This window comes from Clupea harengus, chromosome 10 (genome assembly GCF_900700415.2).
Source record: "Clupea harengus chromosome 10, Ch_v2.0.2, whole genome shotgun sequence".
Taxonomy (NCBI): Eukaryota; Metazoa; Chordata; class Actinopteri; order Clupeiformes; family Clupeidae; genus Clupea; species Clupea harengus.
The window spans coordinates 26276550-26293643 of NC_045161.1; the positions used below are offsets into that span (position 1 = coordinate 26276550).

The following is a 17094-nucleotide window of genomic DNA, read 5'->3' on the forward strand; positions in this document are numbered from 1 at the left end:
CTGAAAATGAGTCATCATAGCTAATGTCAGAAGAAGCTGCCATGACGGCTGGTCTCCAAAACTCCAAAACAATGCTCCTGATCTGACCAGGCTTTGTTACAAACAGACGGAATGAGCTCAGACCACAGAAAACATGATCACGCCAGTGCCTGCACCGCCAGTGGATGACTGACACGAGACAGGCGCTCACCTGTAGGGAGAGCTACCTGTGAGGGGCTAGCTCACCTGTAAGGCTCGGCCACCGTGTGGGACTTGACGTGGGAGTACCAGTCTTTCTTCCAGCTGTAGCACTTCCCACACACCTGGCACTGGAAGGGCTTCAGGCCCAGATGCTTGTTCATGTGCTGCTGCAGGTCTTTGGCTTCATAGAAACTCTTATCACAGCTGGACAACAGACAAGCAGAGAAACACACAGAAAACATCAGTCTGTGCTCACAGCTAGACAACAGACAAGCAGAGAAACACACAACAAACATCAGTCTGTGCTCACAGCTAGACAACAGACAAGCAGAGAAACACACAGAAAACATCAGTCTGTGCTGTCTGAAAGTATATTACAGTCTGTGTGTGTGTGTCTGCGTGCGTGAGTGCGTCTGCATGCATGTGTGTACGTGTGTCTGTGTGCGTGTGTGTACGTGTGTCTGCGTGCGTGCATGTGCGTGCGTGTACGTGCTAGTGTACACGTGTGTCTGCGCGCACGTGTGTGTTTGTGTATATGTGTGTCTGCATGCATGTGTGCCAGAGAGGAAAATAAAGAGAGGCCGAGTGTGCCAATTTTTCACTTAGCCTTTTGTTTCCACTCTTTTTCCATACTCTTACTGTTGTTGATATTGTCACTATGGTCACTGCTACTATTTTGTAAGTACTGGCAATACACTGGCATATCACTGTATATCAAGAGCAATGGTGGACTCAAATAGTCAGTGAGTGAGTGAGAGTGAGAGAATGTGTATGTGTGTGTGTGTGTGTGTGTGTGTGTATTTGCATGAGAGAGGAAGAAACAGAGAGCTAGTGAGAGCAAAGTGTACTCACTGTGAGCACTGGTAGGCGCGCACTTCTGGCCTGGGCTGGTGTCTTTTCAGGTGCTTGCTCAAGCCTGATGCCCGGTGGAACGACCTCCCACACGTCGTGCATAAGTATTTGGACTCCCCTGGAAAGAGCAGGTCAATTTAACATTACTTCACCAGTTCTACCCTTTGGTCATTACAGCACAGACTGAAAGAGAAGCTCAAAACAACCCAAAGTTTGGGGTATTTGGGATTTTTTTTCCACCCTTTGTCAAACAGTAAACCACCACTAATGGTGAACGACTCAAGACAGCGTAATCTTAAAGCGCTTGCTACCAAACCCATATGTGCTTGTACACCTCCCCCCCCCCCCATGGTTGCAACGCCTCCATGAAGCGTCCACAGACCTGTGTGAATGCTAGTGTGCTCCTCTAGGCTGCGCTTGCTGACGAAGGACTTCTGGCAGATGGTGCAGTGGAACTGCTTGGCGGCGTCGTGCAGCGCGCGGTGCATCTTCAGGCTGTGCTTGTGGGCGAAGGTCTTGCCGCAGACGCGGCAGGCATGCGGCCGGACGCCCGTGTGGTTCAGCATGTGGATGCGCAGCGAGTAGAGCTTGGGCAGCGTCTTGCCGCAGATGTCGCAAACGAACTCCCGTTTGGTGCGCGGCTTGGGCTTTTCCTCGCCCTCTTCGGCCTCGAGGGTGTCCTCGGTTACCGGCCTGGGCAGCGAGGCCCGCTGGGTCTTCTGGTGCCTGTGCCGGGCCATATGAGCTCTGAGCGACGCTGCATACTGGAAGTCTTTGTTGCACAACTGTGAAGTGAAGAAGTAACAGTCACAGTAAGAAAATTGCTTCAGTGCTGGAGTAGCACACACACACACACACACACACCTCTCCAGACAGTGTTTTAATCAAGTCTGTAAATTAACTTTACAAAATAATGGAGGCCAATTCCAGATCACCACACACATCCACACAATGCGCGCACACACGCACGCACGCACGCACGCACACTTCACTTGGTTTCTAGGGAAACAGTATAATTATACCAGGACAGACACAAACACAAACGCAGACAGCCTCCAGACTTCATGAGACAGTAAGACTACATCAGGCCGCACACTAACTGAGTGGATACATCCACAACACTTAAAGAAAAACACATCTCAACACACGGCAGACTGCGTCATGACATTAACACCCACACTGACTGACAGACACAGACACACACTGACTACACAATACTTAAAGCCACACATCTCAACACAGGGCAGACTACGTCATGACACAAACACACACTGACTACTAGGGCTAATCGATAAATTGCATTTGCGATAAAATCGCGATATGATAAAACTCGATTTTCTAATCGCAACATGCGTGATTACAACGTGGTCTAAAAAATGCCTTGTGCATGCCTTGTGTTTATACTTACAATGACTTTGCCACTGTGCATTTAAGTAATTTAAACAAAGCCACCGATTTGTTGTTCTCAAAATTGCAATCGCAATATTGGGAAAAAAAAAAAAAAATCGCAATTAGATTATTTTTCCAAATCGTTCAGCCCTACTGACTACACAACACTTAAAGCCACACATTTCAACACTGTCTGTCTGTCTGTCTGTCTGTCTGTCTGTCTGTCTGTCTGTCTGTCTGTCTGTCTGTCTGTCTGACACAGCAGATACATACCCCACACTTGAATCCGCGGGACTTCTCGTGCTTGAGCGTATGCATGATAAGCGAGTAGCGCCGCTGGAACACCATGCCGCACTCGCTGCAGGTGTGCTCTCCGTCCACTGCGCCCTCCTGCTCCGACGCATCCTCCGGCTTTTCCGGCACACTTCTCGTCGCCTCCTCGCCACCTGGCCCCAACTCCTCCGTCACCGGCACCGCCTCTGTCTGGTCCTCTGTCTGCTCGGCCCCCTCTGAAACAGGCCCATCCTCAGAAGCAGCCGCCGCCATCGCCGCCGCCGCTGCTGCCGTCTCTTCAGAGTCGCTCTTCTTAGCGGCCTGAGCCGCACGGGGGCCCCTCCTCACCGCCCTCGGAGTCGCCTGAAGATCAATTCAAGGAAGTAGATTGAAGACACCGACTAATTAATAAAAGCTCTTTCTCAGCACTGGTGAGTTGCTGGAAGGAAAGGACATTTACAGTATTTTCAAGCAAAATGTTGTTTCCTTCCAGAAAATGTTTTTACTTTAGCTAATACTACTAATGGCCCTTATGAGTGAGTGCTATTTCGGCTTTGCTTCTCTAAACGCTATCCTAACAATTCAATTGATTTTAAATTCAATTCAATTTTATTTATATAGCACCAATAACAACAGAACTAGTCTCTAGGCACTTTACAGAGCCCAGAGACTGAACCCCCTAGAGCAAGCACTAAGTCGACTGGGGCAAAGAAAAACTCCCTTTTAACAGGAAGAAACCTTGAGCGTTTCCAGCATTCAAAATAGGCTATTGGTTCCAGAACAGCTTAGTGGGTATACAGCTTCCTCATAAGGTTTATTACAAGGATAAGCAGAGCAATAAAGCAGAAAACTGTCAATGATGGTACTACAGTCATACCTTCATCAAAGGTATGAAAGCGACCACACAACAAACAATTTGCGCAATGAAGCTGAAATACACCCTTTTTCATGTGCTATTTTCGGTTTGCGTTACCGAAGACGACACTTGAGACACTGGGTGCAAGGCTACACTTTGTACTCAATATCCCAAGCTGATGTGGAAGAGAATTCTATACGATCATGTCGAGACCTTCACAGTCCTGGTGTGGAGGAAAGGATCATTATAACAAGTAACCCTTTGCTGCATCCACCTTAAACGGTCCCTGACCCTGACAGCATTGTACATATGCACCTGTACAAACAGCCTCTGCTCATCATTAGAGCGAACATAAGTGATACTGAGTATGATGGTGTAGGGACCTTCACAGTGCTGGAGCGTGGAGTTCCAGGGGCTTTCCTTTCCTCGTCCTCGTCCTCTTCCTGCTCGAGCCCCATGTGGAGGCGCACGTAGCCTCCCTTGCCCATGGAGCGCTGGCGCAGGCGTCTCCTATTGGGGTCATCCGGGCTGCTCTCCTGCGCCTCCTCCAGAGCTACCGGGCTTGGCTCTGGAGCCACCTCCTCCTCAGGCTCCACCACGGGCACAGGCTCAGGTTTGACCTTGGCTGGACGCCCTCGCTTCCTCTTCGGGGGAGGAGGTGCTGGGTCAGGCTCAGTAGGCAGCTCTTGGACATCGGCCAGAGAGTCTTCCTTCTTTGCAGGTGGTGCTGCGGCGGTCACCTGCACCATCTCAGGGGAGACCTCTTTCCCCGTGTCCACACTAATGAGGAAAGGACCGGTTTCCATGCTCTCGGGCAGAGCCGAGACATCGCCCTGTGGCTCGTCCACTTTCCAGCAGGCCTGAACCACAGCCAGGGACTCGCCTGATCCCGCTTGCCCGCTGTGAGTGATCACAGTCATGGTCTCACCAGCACCACTGTCCTCACTGGGGGCTATGAGCGTCAGGGACTCTCCAGCACCAACCTGCTCAGCTTGAGCCAGCAGAGCAAGGGTCTCTCCAGCTTCAGCCCCCTCTGGATGTGCAATTACAGCTAGGGGCTGTTCAGCATCTGCATCCCCAGTATGGGTGACCACAGCCTGGCCATCACTCTGCATGGTCACCATATAGGTCCCGGGCTGCCCGGTGAGAGGCTGCTGTGGCAGAGTCTGAGTGGACACCACCGTGTGGATGTCGCCCCTCTGGTAGACTGTGAGCTTCTTCTCCTCCACCAGCCGGTGCACCGACTCACAGATCTCCAGCACCTCGGCCATGAGCAGGTGGCGGGCCAGCGTAGCGACCTCTGCCATCACGCAGAAGTTGAACGTCAGGTTAGAGGTGTAGGCAAAATCCAACAGAGGCAAGATGCTGGGCTTACTGAAGCCTGCAAAAGAAGAGCAAACGCCCACATAAATAAAGTCATATAAGAAACTGCGAGGCTCACAACACCTTCATCTCATACTCATATTCAGGTCATTTTCATTCATTCATTCATTCAGGCTAGACATAACACGTATTCAATTTGTGGCTATGGTCCTTTGCCCCTCCCAAACGACTTACCTGAGAGGTCCACAACTGCCTCATGACTGGCCGCGGCACCTTTCTCAATGAACAGCTCATAGAAGTAGTCACTGCAAGCGGCCAGCACGGCCTTGTGAGCACGGTGCTCTTCCCCCTCGATCAAAAGGGTGATGTCACAGAACTGGTTATTGAGGCGCTGTTGGTTTAGTTTGTCTAACATGGACTGACCATGCTTGGGCAGAAACTGCTTTACGACACCTTTTGAGTCCACCTGCCCAGATATCAAAGAATAAGAGGAGAGGTCATTAATACATCAAAAGGAATTTGGAGAATCACAGACAACGTTAAAAATAGTTAATGATCCATCACTCACAAAAACCAGTTCATGCTTGTCCACTCCTCGAGGATTCTTCGATTTGGACTGGGTGGGCGAAACAAAGTCCAGGTCTTCCGGTTCATCCTCATCTTCATCTTCATCGCTAACTTCCACAGCGATAGTTCTGCGTCTCCCGGGTCGCCCACCAAACCCCTGACTGATGCCGTCCTCGGTGGAACCTCGGCCGCGGTCCTGTCTGCTTTGACACTGCGTACATTCTCTTATATAATCCTTCACTTGCTTTAGAATACCTGTGAAAATAACAATTTACTGTTAACTCCGTTGAAGAAATTCGTTCTCAGTGACCTCCATTTTAGCAGCTATCCGCATCCAGACATAGCGCATCTTAATTAATTGGGGTGATTTAATACATGTTCAATATTTGTCAAGTGCGTGAGGCCCAACCGTTAATGCCTAACGAGCCAGCTCGCGATGTCAAATCTGTCAGTGTCCACAAAACGCTGTCATGGGTGGCCAATGGCCATAGGGAGTTATCAGAGGAACTTGACGTAAGTTCAGTCTATTTGTGCTCCTACTAAAAGTTCACACCTAAGGAAACATTAGGGGTTGTCCTCGTGATACAGAGACCGTGTGGTTTTGTCGGTACGGGACTTACTTAGACGGGTTTGGTAAGCAGCTATCGATGTCAGCTTGATAATGCACAGAGGTTACAAGTGTAGCTGACTGTCAATGTCTAACGTTAACTGAGACGGCTAGTGTTAATTGGCTAAAGCTAGCTGTTTAGCTAGTAGTAAATAGATGAGGTCATGTCAATCACTAACGTTAGCAAAGTATCTAGTAGCAGTTGATGAATAGGGCATTGTCAGTGGATTTTTCTTACCCCTCCACCAGTATTTTTGTGAGATGGTTTCCCAAGTTTGATGTTGGTTGAGGTGTTCTCCTCCGACAGTGATGTGCGCTTCATCGATAAGTTCCTTCCTTCGTCCGGCCTGTAAGACAACTTCCAGCTCGGTGAATTCATGTTGGCCTTTCTGTCGACGCTGGTAGTACAGAATTCCGGTCCGCACGACATAACAAGCTGCTGCCTTACGTATCTTTCGTTTTGTATTACCATGCGTTCCGGGCGCGTATGGCTCCCGCTCGTCGGTCAGATACCGCCGGATGGCTATGTAGCTCTCCTCGCACGACATATCACGCTTTGATAGCGCTAACACAACAAAAACCTAAGCCGAAGGGAGGAGCCTCCTCGAACTTAAAATTTGACCAGATAATTTTCAGCCTTTATCAGTTTCCATAAAGTACCATTAAAACGAGTCAAACAGTAATATTATTATTGTTTTCCAAGTGGGAACTGCAGTTCCTGACCGTGTGGGGTTGACTTGCATGAACAGACAAAATGGCTGCTGCACAACCGGATATTGCGTTAAAAATGGTCGACATTGTTTCAGGGAGAGTGTAAACCATGGTGTAACAGCCCTGAAATTTTTTTTTTTATTTATTTACCACACATTTCGATGGCCGTTATCTCTATTGACGAGTGTGTGTTTGAATTATTTAAATATATATTTTAACGAATGCCTTCGCTGTCTTCTTCGGAGTCAATCCTCATAACGAGCTAGTTAACTAGCTAGCCATCATGTCTGCATGGAGGGCACATACACCTTGGCGCTTCATACCAACGAGTCTTTCTATGCAGACTTCATGAGTAATGCTAACGCCTATATTGTATAAAGTTAGTTACCACCAAGTATGTAGGGTGCCCATCTACCAGACTTGTGTAATGTTATTAAGTGCTACTGTATGTAGTCATAATGTCATGAGTGTTTAATTAAAATGTAATTTGAGTCAGTGATCCAAACATCTGACTTGCCAATGCTAATACAATCATGATCAAGAGACAGCGATGGTAAGACTTACAGCTTTATTTATTAAATTCCACAAACACACAACATAAATGTTATATTCAGCACACAATACACATGACTTTTGCGGCAAGTAGTCCATTCTAACCCCCACTACAGCATACACAGAAAAAAGGTTTCTTAAAACATGACACTGCTGTACTTCTAACTCAAGCTTCAATGTTTTTAGAGGAACATGGTCATAGAATACTCCTTCATGTAAATGGCATTTTAAAACATAATAACAGATCCCTACAGATATAGATCCCTACATTTGGGTGAAATCAATGCTTATGATAATCAGAATTGAGACTTTTTTGGAACGGGTAAATATGTGTTATTATCGATCATGTTAGTGTTATTATCAATCATGATCTTAAATCAGTCGTCTTGATGCCGTGCAGGTTGTGGTCATCGATGACATGGCAAATCTGTGGATCGGAGAATACAATTAACCCCAGTCATATACATTAAAAAGAAAACGATATCTTTAAACTTCGCTCAGACATCCAAGGAAGGTATTTGGGCCATCTTTGGTTTTACAACCTCTGGTGGAAACTACGAATGGCAGGAAATCATCTTCATCACAGCGATATTTAAAAAACAATTTACAACACTTGGGTCAGCTAGATATACTTACACGAGTCCATTCTGTTAAATGGAACTTCTTGAAATTGTAGAACCAGAACTGACCAGTCACCTAATATGAAATCACAAAACCAAAAGTTAACTCAATTAAAATTTACAAAACAAACTCAAATTTACATATTTAAACTTCGCTCAGACATCCAAGGAAGGTATTTGGGCCATCTTTGGTCTTTCAACCTCTGGTGGAAACTACGAATGGCAGGAAATCATCTTCATCACAGCGAAGCTGCACTTAAAGCGGTCATCACTGGAATAACTGAACTCACCTCAAAGATCATGTCATCACATCAGGAGTGACGTCTCCATTTCTAGATGACAGTTGAGCTCTCAGAACCGAACCTGAACAATCACCTGAAGGGAAAGAATACAGGGAAACGTAAGCACAGGTTTCTCCATTGGTGAAGCATATTATGTAGGCAGTCAAATATCGCTCAGACATCCAAGGAAGGTATTTGGGCCATCTTTGGTTTTACAACCTCTGGTGGAAACTACGAATGGCAGGAAATCAACTTCATCACAGCGATGGTCACTTGCTAGCCTCGAAAATGCACCAAAACTACTCACCTCTGCGCAAAGCAGCCAATAGAAATGTGCCGTTGCCATGCTTCATCTTAACGGAAATGGTCACTTCATCAGTACAGTGATTATTCTTGCTACCAAGATGTAAAGCAGGGCCATCCAGATTCCAGGAGTATTCAAGCATAATCTGTAAAGACCAGAAGGAAAAATGACAAGTCTTTTCTTTTGTAATCTTGTATAATTCAAGTTTAAATCAATTCTCGCTCAGACATCCAAGGAAGGTATTTGGGCCATCTTTGGTCTTTCAACCTCTGGTGGAAACTACGAATGGCAGGAAAACAACTTCATCATAGCGGCGTAAAAACAATTGACAACACTTGGGTCAACTAGGTATACTTACGTTGAGTTCATTCTGTTAAATGTCACTTCTCTGAATTGTAAAACCAGAACTGATCAGTCACCTAATATGAAAAATCACAGAAATGACAAAATCAAAAAAAGTGAACATATTTAAAATGTACAGAACAAACTCAAAATTACATATTTAAATTTCGCTCAGACATCCAAGGAAGGTATTTGGGCCATCTTTGGTCTTTCAACCTCTGGTGGAAACTACGAATGGCAGGAAATCATCTTCATCACAGCGAAGCGGCACTTAATGCGGTCATCACTGGAATAACTGAACTCACCTCAAAGATCATTTCATCACATCAGGAGTGACGTCTCCATTTCTAGATGACAGTTGAGCACTCAGAACTGAACGATCACCTGAAAGGAAAAACGGAATACAACATAAGCACAGGTTTCTCCATTGGTAAAGCATATTATGTAGGCAGTCAAATATCGCTCAGACATCCAAGGAAGGTATTTGGGCCATCTTTGGTCTTTCAACCTCTGGTGGAAACTACGAATGGCAGGAATCATCTACATCACAGCGATGGTCACTTGCTAGCCTGGAAAATGTACCAAACCAAATCAACTCACCTCAGCACAAAGCAGCCAATAGAAATGTGCCGTTGCCATGCTTCATCTGAAAGGAAATGGTCACTCCATCAGTACAGTGATAATATCTCCATTATTCTTGCTACCAAGATGTAAAGCAGGGCCATCCAGACGACTCCAGGAGTATTCAAGCATAATCTGTAAAGACCAGAAGGAAAAATTACAAATCTTCCCTTTTGTTATCTTGTATAATTCAATTCTTATAAAATCTCGCTCAGACATCCAAGGAAGGTATTTGGGCCATCTTTGGTCTTACAACCTCTGGTGGAAACTACGAATGGCAGGAAATCAACTTCATCACAGCGATGGTCACTTGCTAGCCTTGAAAATGCACCAAAACTCACCTCAGCGCAAAGCAGCCAATAGAAATGTGCCGTTGCCATGCTTCATCTTAACGGAAATGGTCACTCCATCAGTACAGTGATTATCCTTGCTACCAAGATGTAAAGCAGGGCCATCCAGATTCAAGCATAATCTGTAAAGACCAGAAGGAAAAATTACAAGTCTTTTCTTTTGTAATCTTGTGTAATTCAAATCTAATCAAATCTCGCTCAGACATCCAAGGAAGGTATTTGGGCCATCTTTGGTCTTTCAACCTCTGGTGGAAACTACGAATGGCAGGAATCATCTACATCACAGCGAAGCTGCACTTCATGCAGTCATCACTGGAATAACTGAACTCACCCTAATGATCGTTCCATCACATCAGGAGTGACGTCTCCATTTCTAGATGACAGTTGAGCACTCAGAACTGACCCTGAACGATCACCTGAAAGGAAAAAGGGAATACAATATAAGCACAGGTTTCTCCATTAGTGAAGCATATTATGTAAGCAGTCAAATATCGCTCAGACATCCAAGGAAGGTATTTGGGCCATCTTTGGTCTTACAACCTCTGGTGGAAACTACGAATGGCAGGAATCATCTACATCACAGCGAAGCTGGACTTAATGCGGTCATCACTGGAATAACTGAACTCACCCCAATAATCATTCCATCACATCAGGAGTGACGTCTCCATTTCTAGATGAAACAGTTGAGCACTCAGAACTGAACGAAAAAGAGAATACAACAGGGAAAAATAAGCACAAGTTTCTCCATTGGTGAAGCATATTATGTAGGCAGTCAAATATCGCTCAGACATCCAAGGAAGGTATTTGGGCCATCTTTGGTCTTTCAACCTCTGGTGGAAACTACGAATGGCAGGAAATCATCTTCATCACAGCGATGGTCACTTGCTAGCCTGGAAAATGGACCAAACCAAATCAACTCACCTCAGCGCAAAGCAGCCAATAGAAATGTGCCGTTGGCATGCTTCATCTTAACGGAAATGGTCACTCCATCAGTACATTAATTTTTCTTGCTACCAAGATGTAAAGCAGGGCCATATAGATGATTCCATGAGTATTCAAGCATAATCTGTAAAGACCAGAAGGAAAAATTACAAGTCTTTTCTTTTGTAATCTTGTGTAATTCAAATCTAATCAAATCTCGCTCAGACATCCAAGGAAGGTATTTGGGCCATCTTTGGTCTTTCAACCTCTGGTGGAAACTACGAATGGCAGGAATCATCTACATCACAGCGAAGCTGCACTTCATGCGGTCATCACTGGAATAACTGAACTCACCCCAATAATCGTTCCATCACATCAGGAGTGACATCTCCATTTCTCGATGAAACAGTTGAGCACTCAGAACTGAACGAAAAAGAGAATACAACAGGGAAAAATAAGCACAAGTTTCTCCATTGGTGAAGCATATTATGTAGGCAGTCAAATATCGCTCAGACATCCAAGGAAGGTATTTGGGCCATCTTTGGTTTTACAACCTCTGGTGGAAACTACGAATGGCAGGAAATCAACTTCATCACAGCGATGGTCACTTGCTAGCCTTGAAAATGCACCAAAACTCACCTCAGCACAAAGCAGCCAATAGAAATGTGCCGTTGGCATGCTTCATCTTAACGGAAATGGTCACTCCATCAGTACATTAATTTTTCTTGCTACCAAGATGTAAAGCAGGGCCATATAGATGATTCCATGAGTATTCAAGCATAATCTGTAAAGACCAGAAGGAAAAATTACAAGTCTTTTCTTTTGTAATCTTGTGTAATTCAAATCTAATCAAATCTCGCTCAGACATCCAAGGAAGGTATTTGGGCCATCTTTGGTCTTTCAACCTCTGGTGGAAACTACGAATGGCAGGAATCATCTACATCACAGCGAAGCTGCACTTCATGCGGTCATCACTGGAATAACTGAACTCACCCTAATGATCGTTCCATCACATCAGGAGTGACGTCTCCATTTCTAGATGACAGTTGAGCACTCAGAACTGACCCTGAACGATCACCTGAAAGGAAAAAGGGAATACAATATAAGCACAGGTTTCTCCATTAGCGAAGCATATTATGTAAGCAGTCAAATATCGCTCAGACATCCAAGGAAGGTATTTGGGCCATCTTTGGTCTTTCAACCTCTGGTGGAAACTACGAATGGCAGGAAATCATCTTCATCACAGCGATGGTCACTTGCTAGCCTGGAAAATGTACCAAATCAACTCACCTCAGCGCACAGCAGCCAATAGAAATGTGCCGTTGCCATGCTTCATCTTAACGGAAATGGTCACTCCATCAGTACAGTGATAATATCTCCATTATTCGTGCTACCAAGATGTAAAGCAGGGCCACCCAGATGATCCCAGGAGTATTCAAGCATAATCTGTAAAGACCAGAAGGAAAAATTACAAATCTTCCTTTTTGTTATCTTGTACAATTCAATTCTTATAAAATCTCGCTCAGACATCCAAGGAAGGTATTTGGGCCATCTTTGGTCTTTCAACCTCTGGTGGAAACTACGAATGGCAGGAAATCATCTTCATCACAGCGAGGCATACAAGTAGACCCACTCGAATTATAAATACACACCTCACAGATTAAGATCTGATGGCCATTGGACTCCATCTGGTTGCCATGGAGCCGACTCAACATGGCATGTCTTTCCAGGTGGTACTTTGTTTATGCGGTGATGACAACCCGCAAAACCGATGCACTGTGGAGAAAGAAACATGATGAAACTTCTCAAAGGAAAAGATGTCCGACTAGCAGCAGAATTTCGCTCAGACATCCAAGGAAGGTATTTGGGCCATCTTTGGTCTTTCAACCTCTGGTGGAAACTACGAATGGCAGGAATCATCTACATCACAGCGAAGCTGCACTTCATGCGGTCACCACTGGAATAATTAAACTCACCCCAATGATTGTTCCATCACATCAGGAGTGACATCTCCATTTCTAGATGAAACAGTTGAGCACTCAGAACCAAACCTGAACGAAAAAGAGAATACAACAGGGAAAAATAAGCAAAGTTTCTCCATTGGCGAAGCATATTATGTAGGCAGTCAAATATCGCTCAGACATCCAAGGAAGGTATTTGGGCCATCTTTGGTCTTTCAACCTCTGGTGGAAACTACGAATGGCAGGAAATCATCTTCATCACAGCGAAGCTGCACTTAATGCGGTCATCACTGGAATAACTGAACTCACCTCAAAGATCATTTCATCACATCAGGAGTGACGTCTCCATTTCTAGATGACAGTTGAGCACTCAGAACTGAACGATCACCTGAAAGGAAAAACGGAATACAACATAAGCACAGGTTTCTCCATTGGTAAAGCATATTATGTAGGCAGTCAAATATCGCTCAGACATCCAAGGAAGGTATTTGGGCCATCTTTGGTCTTTCAACCTCTGGTGGAAACTACGAATGGCAGGAAATCATCTTCATCACAGCGATGGTCACTTGCTAGCCTGGAAAATGGACCAAACCAAACCAACTCACCTCAGCGCAAAGCAGCCAATAGAAATGTGCCGTTGGCATGCTTCATCTTAAAGGAAATGGTCACTCCATCAGTACAGTGATTATTCTTGCTAGATGTAAAGCAGGGCCATCTAGATGATTCCATGAGTATTCAAGCATAATCTGTAAAGACCAGAAAGAAAAATTACAAGTCTTTTCTTTTGTAATGTTGTTTAATTCAAATCTAATCAAATCTCGCTCAGACATCCAAGGAAGGTATTTGGGCCATCTTTGGTCTTTCAACCTCTGGTGGAAACTACGAATGGCAGGAAATCATCTTCATCACAGCGAGGCATACAAGTAGACCCACTCGAATTATAAATACACACCTCACACAGATTAAGATCTGATGGCCATTGGACTCCATCTGGTTGCCATGGAGCCGACTCAACATGGCATGTCTTTCCAGGTGGTACTTCGTGTATGCGGTGAAAGACATCCCGCAAAACTGATACACTGTGGAGAAAGAGGTGGAAAGATGATGAAACTTCTTGGGAGAAGAGTGCCCAACTAAGCTACAGAATCTCGCTCAGACATCCAAGGAAGGTATTTGGGCCATCTTTGGTCTTACAACCTCTGGTGGAAACTACGAATGGCAGGAATAATCTACATCACAGCGATAATGCCTTGGAGTTCAAAAGTGTTTCTAAATCTGTCTGCTCACCTGACCATGCATCAGCCATGTTGACCCCGTTGGGAGGGGCCGTTTTAAACAGGAGATCCAGAGCATACTGACTTCAACTCCAATATCTAAAGAACAATTAGAGGGAAGAAATGTTGCGTTAGATCATTCATTGAAAAATAGAAACGGTCACTGTAAATCTTTTTAAAATTAGTACGCAGACAAGTTCTGTGCTATGAAGCCATATGTAGAAGACCTCATGTTGGAACACGTGTAGGTTCAAATAGTTTTAAAACAAAAAAAGTAAATTACATAGAATGTTAGGCGTCTTTGCCTTACTCACTGACCCTCAAGATATTCAATCTACAAGGTAAAAGCGTGAATTAACTCGATCGATTTATCAGGAGACAAGCTAACGTTAGTCAACTAGCTAGCAAAGATTGCTTAAGCTCTAAATAGGCAAGCATTCAACCGTTTCCAAGCTGCAAACATTAGGCTTTCTTTATCGTGTTTATCTAAACGTGTGCTAAAGTTGATTTCTAAGCTTTTGTAAAAGCAAATGATTTGCATTATAAGTAGCGGCTTATTTAACAGTACTCATCAATACTAACCGAGGACCTAACGTGCAGATCTTTCAGAGCCCCGACTGCAAAGAGATCCAACACGTGTCGCGCGCAGCTATTGAAAGTAAGACGTGTGAGGCAGAATATATGCGACGGAAGTCAAAGATGCAGGCAATTATTTAAAACCATTCCCTATCTAATTATGTTTGTTATTCTATTTTAGACGCGCCTTCACAAAAGCTCAGGAGATTGTTATTTCGCTGTTGTTTAATTCAAACACTATTTCGTTCATAATGCTGACTCATAAGAAATCCCATTGTTTAGCTTTGAGCGTCAAATTAGACCAGAGGACTTGGGCTATTCGTGATGGACGCGAGGGGGCACTGTTGTTTCACCAATGATTTGGAACCATTTGGAGTTTCCACACATTCAACAAGTTATGATCAGAATCAGGTTTTATTGGCCAAGTGGGTTGGGTAAAGTGGCTCTCAGTGTGCTTACACAGAATATACATCACAACACAGAACAATACAAACAGTGCAACGGTCTAAGAAGTCTTAAAAAGTATATACAAGGAGGAATGCCTATATACAGAAGCAGTGAATTTTAACACAACAATAGTGCAAAGAAGTGTAGAGTCCAAGAAGTGAAGGGATAAATATTTGACGGTATGAGTATGAAGGGTGAAATAAATAAATATGATTTCAGGAGTAATTGTACAGTGGTTATTATAATGGGGTTATTTCACAGTGCCACAGTGGGTTAGCTGTTCAGTAGTGAGACGGCGAGGGGGAAGAAACTGTTTTTGTGTCTGGAGGTTTTGGCGAACAGAGATCTGTAGCGCCTACCAGAGGGGAGGAGTTGGAATAGGTTGTGTCCAGGGTGTGAGGGGTCTGCAGTGATTTTTCCTGCCCGTATATATGATGATGTATGGTGTATGTTTGTCTGTACTACATTCTACATAAACTACATAGATGGTGCTTTTGCTATGTACCATTCTGTGTGGTCTTTATTTGTAATCTTAACATCAAAAACCTTAGTAAGCATGTGTCATTTATTGAAGGGTTTATGAGTCACCAGTATTCAAATGATTAGTATAATTTGCAAACATTATTAAAATGGAGCATCATACTGTATTCATGTATATTTGAAAAAGATATGTTATTCAATGGTGGACTGACAACAAATAGGGTATATATATATAAATCTTTATTTCAGACGCCAAATTCCATATAAAATAACAAACATACAACTATAAAAAAGAGAGAAAAACAAGAAGATACAACATATATGTATGTATGTATGAATATATGTATATATGTTTTATGTATGTATGTTGTTTAATCAATATTTTACAAAGACAGTATCAGAATGTTTTTTCCGGTTATAGGCCTACACCATACGACAAGGATTGATGGGCAACTGGTACCTCAGGCACAGGTTGCTGGGTAACAGCAATGACTCATCATCATTTCCTCCACAGCATCGCGGTCCAATAGCCCTGCTGGTGTTGTCATCTGGGGAAGAAATTCCTAGCTCCTAGAGACTCATTCTGGGTAATAAAGGCCTGTGCAATCGGTCACAGAAGACATACACACGCGCGCGCGCGCACACACACACACACACACACACACACACACACACACACACACACACACACACACACACACACACACACACACACACACACACACACACACACACACACACACACACACACACACAAAGCTTGTTTCTCAACGTCAGCTTTTTACAATCCTAATCAAAGAGCTCCTCTATTCCATTAAATTCTGTTTAGCGAGGGTAGATTTTATCTTCTTACCTGAGCCTGGCTAAAATGGCCGAGGGTAGTCTGTAGATAGACTGTCTGGTTTTGAGGGTTGGTTGTCTGGTTTTGTAGACAGGTTGTCTGGATCAAGTTTAACATGGTGTCAACCTCCTGAAATCTCATAAGAGGGTTGGTGTGATTGCCTTTAGACACTGTCTCTGTCTAAGCAAATTTTTTGTAAATAGAGAATCATAGATTTGTTTTCCTTAAAAACATAGACATATATATAAGAATACATTCAGGTATTAGGTATAATCTTTGACATAGTTTTGATACATCCATGTTGAAATATTGTTTAGAATCCTATTTATTGATTTATGGTAAGCATTGTTGAATTAAGCATTTCGCAATTATTGAAACGGATGCTTATCATTCCTGACATTTCTCATATGTCAATACTTCAAATGTAAATTACGTTCTTTACAGATCAGTTTGGTATTTTGCTGAACAGCAAATTATGGTCATGTATGCACATCTCACTGTAACATGGACTGGTTTAGGAGATGTTTGCAGTCAATATATATTTCACAGGTAGAGGGCACTAAAGCTTTGTCTGCATGTGGCATTTCAGGGAACATTTTGTATTCTTGCCAAGACTGGCGTCCTAAGGGAGAGCTGTGTCGTGACTGCTAGGTCATATCCCATTTACCAGCGATGGCAAATGCTGTTACATTTTTTTCATGGTGGTACAGCACTCACGACAACATCACCTGAGCCTCGGGTGTACAGAAAATAAAACATGACTGAC

General features: G+C 44.0%; 1 protein-coding gene, 1 long non-coding RNA gene and 20 other non-coding genes across 22 annotated transcripts; all 22 read right to left on the reverse strand.

The window, feature by feature from the left end:
• Positions 1 to 54: 54 nt before the first annotated feature.
• Positions 55 to 6846, reverse strand: zbtb11 (zinc finger and BTB domain containing 11). Its single transcript, XM_031574607.2, has 8 exons — positions 6286 to 6846; positions 5442 to 5695; positions 5108 to 5339; positions 3934 to 4931; positions 2695 to 3057; positions 1415 to 1817; positions 1033 to 1150; positions 55 to 384 (listed from the first exon to the last, which is right to left on the reverse strand). The coding sequence occupies exons 1-8, from the start codon at positions 6593 to 6595 to the stop codon at positions 222 to 224; spliced, it is 2841 nt and encodes a 946-aa protein (XP_031430467.1). The 5' UTR covers positions 6596 to 6846; the 3' UTR covers positions 55 to 221.
• A 957-nt stretch (positions 6847 to 7803) lies between these two features.
• Positions 7804 to 7899, reverse strand: LOC116222200. Its single transcript, XR_004164532.1, has one exon. It is a non-coding gene; the product is annotated as a small nucleolar RNA SNORD14 (small nucleolar RNA).
• Positions 7900 to 8012: 113 nt separating this feature from the next.
• On the reverse strand, positions 8013 to 14703 carry LOC105895103. The gene is made up of 20 exons (XR_006152640.1): positions 14567 to 14703; positions 13998 to 14083; positions 13663 to 13789; positions 13316 to 13456; positions 13020 to 13098; positions 12726 to 12800; positions 12402 to 12525; positions 12040 to 12195; positions 11743 to 11827; positions 11389 to 11533; positions 11104 to 11172; positions 10750 to 10894; positions 10457 to 10525; positions 10160 to 10244; positions 9820 to 9950; positions 9458 to 9613; positions 9163 to 9241; positions 8874 to 8934; positions 8519 to 8660; positions 8013 to 8305 (listed from the first exon to the last, which is right to left on the reverse strand). It is a non-coding gene; the product is annotated as an uncharacterized LOC105895103 (long non-coding RNA).
• Positions 8083 to 8178, reverse strand: LOC116222226. Its single transcript, XR_004164557.1, has one exon. It is a non-coding gene; the product is annotated as a small nucleolar RNA SNORD14 (small nucleolar RNA).
• LOC116222201 lies at positions 8382 to 8477 on the reverse strand. The gene has a single exon (XR_004164533.1). It is a non-coding gene; the product is annotated as a small nucleolar RNA SNORD14 (small nucleolar RNA).
• LOC116222211 lies at positions 8734 to 8829 on the reverse strand. The gene has a single exon (XR_004164542.1). It is a non-coding gene; the product is annotated as a small nucleolar RNA SNORD14 (small nucleolar RNA).
• LOC116222237 lies at positions 9025 to 9120 on the reverse strand. Its single transcript, XR_004164568.1, has one exon. It is a non-coding gene; the product is annotated as a small nucleolar RNA SNORD14 (small nucleolar RNA).
• Positions 9317 to 9411, reverse strand: LOC116222206. Its single transcript, XR_004164537.1, has one exon. It is a non-coding gene; the product is annotated as a small nucleolar RNA SNORD14 (small nucleolar RNA).
• Positions 9686 to 9781, reverse strand: LOC116222215. Its single transcript, XR_004164546.1, has one exon. It is a non-coding gene; the product is annotated as a small nucleolar RNA SNORD14 (small nucleolar RNA).
• LOC116222207 lies at positions 10023 to 10117 on the reverse strand. Its single transcript, XR_004164538.1, has one exon. It is a non-coding gene; the product is annotated as a small nucleolar RNA SNORD14 (small nucleolar RNA).
• Positions 10320 to 10414, reverse strand: LOC116222203. Its single transcript, XR_004164535.1, has one exon. It is a non-coding gene; the product is annotated as a small nucleolar RNA SNORD14 (small nucleolar RNA).
• LOC116222194 lies at positions 10608 to 10703 on the reverse strand. The gene has a single exon (XR_004164526.1). It is a non-coding gene; the product is annotated as a small nucleolar RNA SNORD14 (small nucleolar RNA).
• On the reverse strand, positions 10967 to 11061 carry LOC116222208. Its single transcript, XR_004164539.1, has one exon. It is a non-coding gene; the product is annotated as a small nucleolar RNA SNORD14 (small nucleolar RNA).
• Positions 11255 to 11350, reverse strand: LOC116222202. Its single transcript, XR_004164534.1, has one exon. It is a non-coding gene; the product is annotated as a small nucleolar RNA SNORD14 (small nucleolar RNA).
• LOC116222209 lies at positions 11606 to 11700 on the reverse strand. Its single transcript, XR_004164540.1, has one exon. It is a non-coding gene; the product is annotated as a small nucleolar RNA SNORD14 (small nucleolar RNA).
• On the reverse strand, positions 11903 to 11998 carry LOC116222195. The gene has a single exon (XR_004164527.1). It is a non-coding gene; the product is annotated as a small nucleolar RNA SNORD14 (small nucleolar RNA).
• LOC116222196 lies at positions 12268 to 12363 on the reverse strand. Its single transcript, XR_004164528.1, has one exon. It is a non-coding gene; the product is annotated as a small nucleolar RNA SNORD14 (small nucleolar RNA).
• LOC116222210 lies at positions 12589 to 12683 on the reverse strand. Its single transcript, XR_004164541.1, has one exon. It is a non-coding gene; the product is annotated as a small nucleolar RNA SNORD14 (small nucleolar RNA).
• Positions 12882 to 12977, reverse strand: LOC116222197. The gene has a single exon (XR_004164529.1). It is a non-coding gene; the product is annotated as a small nucleolar RNA SNORD14 (small nucleolar RNA).
• On the reverse strand, positions 13174 to 13269 carry LOC116222198. Its single transcript, XR_004164530.1, has one exon. It is a non-coding gene; the product is annotated as a small nucleolar RNA SNORD14 (small nucleolar RNA).
• LOC116222199 lies at positions 13529 to 13624 on the reverse strand. Its single transcript, XR_004164531.1, has one exon. It is a non-coding gene; the product is annotated as a small nucleolar RNA SNORD14 (small nucleolar RNA).
• LOC116222205 lies at positions 13859 to 13953 on the reverse strand. The gene has a single exon (XR_004164536.1). It is a non-coding gene; the product is annotated as a small nucleolar RNA SNORD14 (small nucleolar RNA).
• Positions 14704 to 17094: the final 2391 nt, after the last annotated feature.

What these genes read in the sequence shown, in the direction of transcription:
- zbtb11 (XM_031574607.2), bottom strand. Translation starts at nt 6,595, where the DNA reads ATGTCGTGCGAGGAGAGCTACATAGCCATCCGGCGGTATCTGACCGAC. An exon ending in ACAAGCATGAACTGGTTTTT is followed by an intron (nt 5,340 to 5,441) that starts GTGAGTGATGGA and finishes ATATCTGGGCAG; the next exon opens with GTGGACTCAAAAGGTGTCGT. An exon ending in GCACACTAGCATTCACACAG is followed by an intron (nt 1,151 to 1,414) that starts GTCTGTGGACGC and finishes TGCTCTTTCCAG; the next exon opens with GGGAGTCCAAATACTTATGC.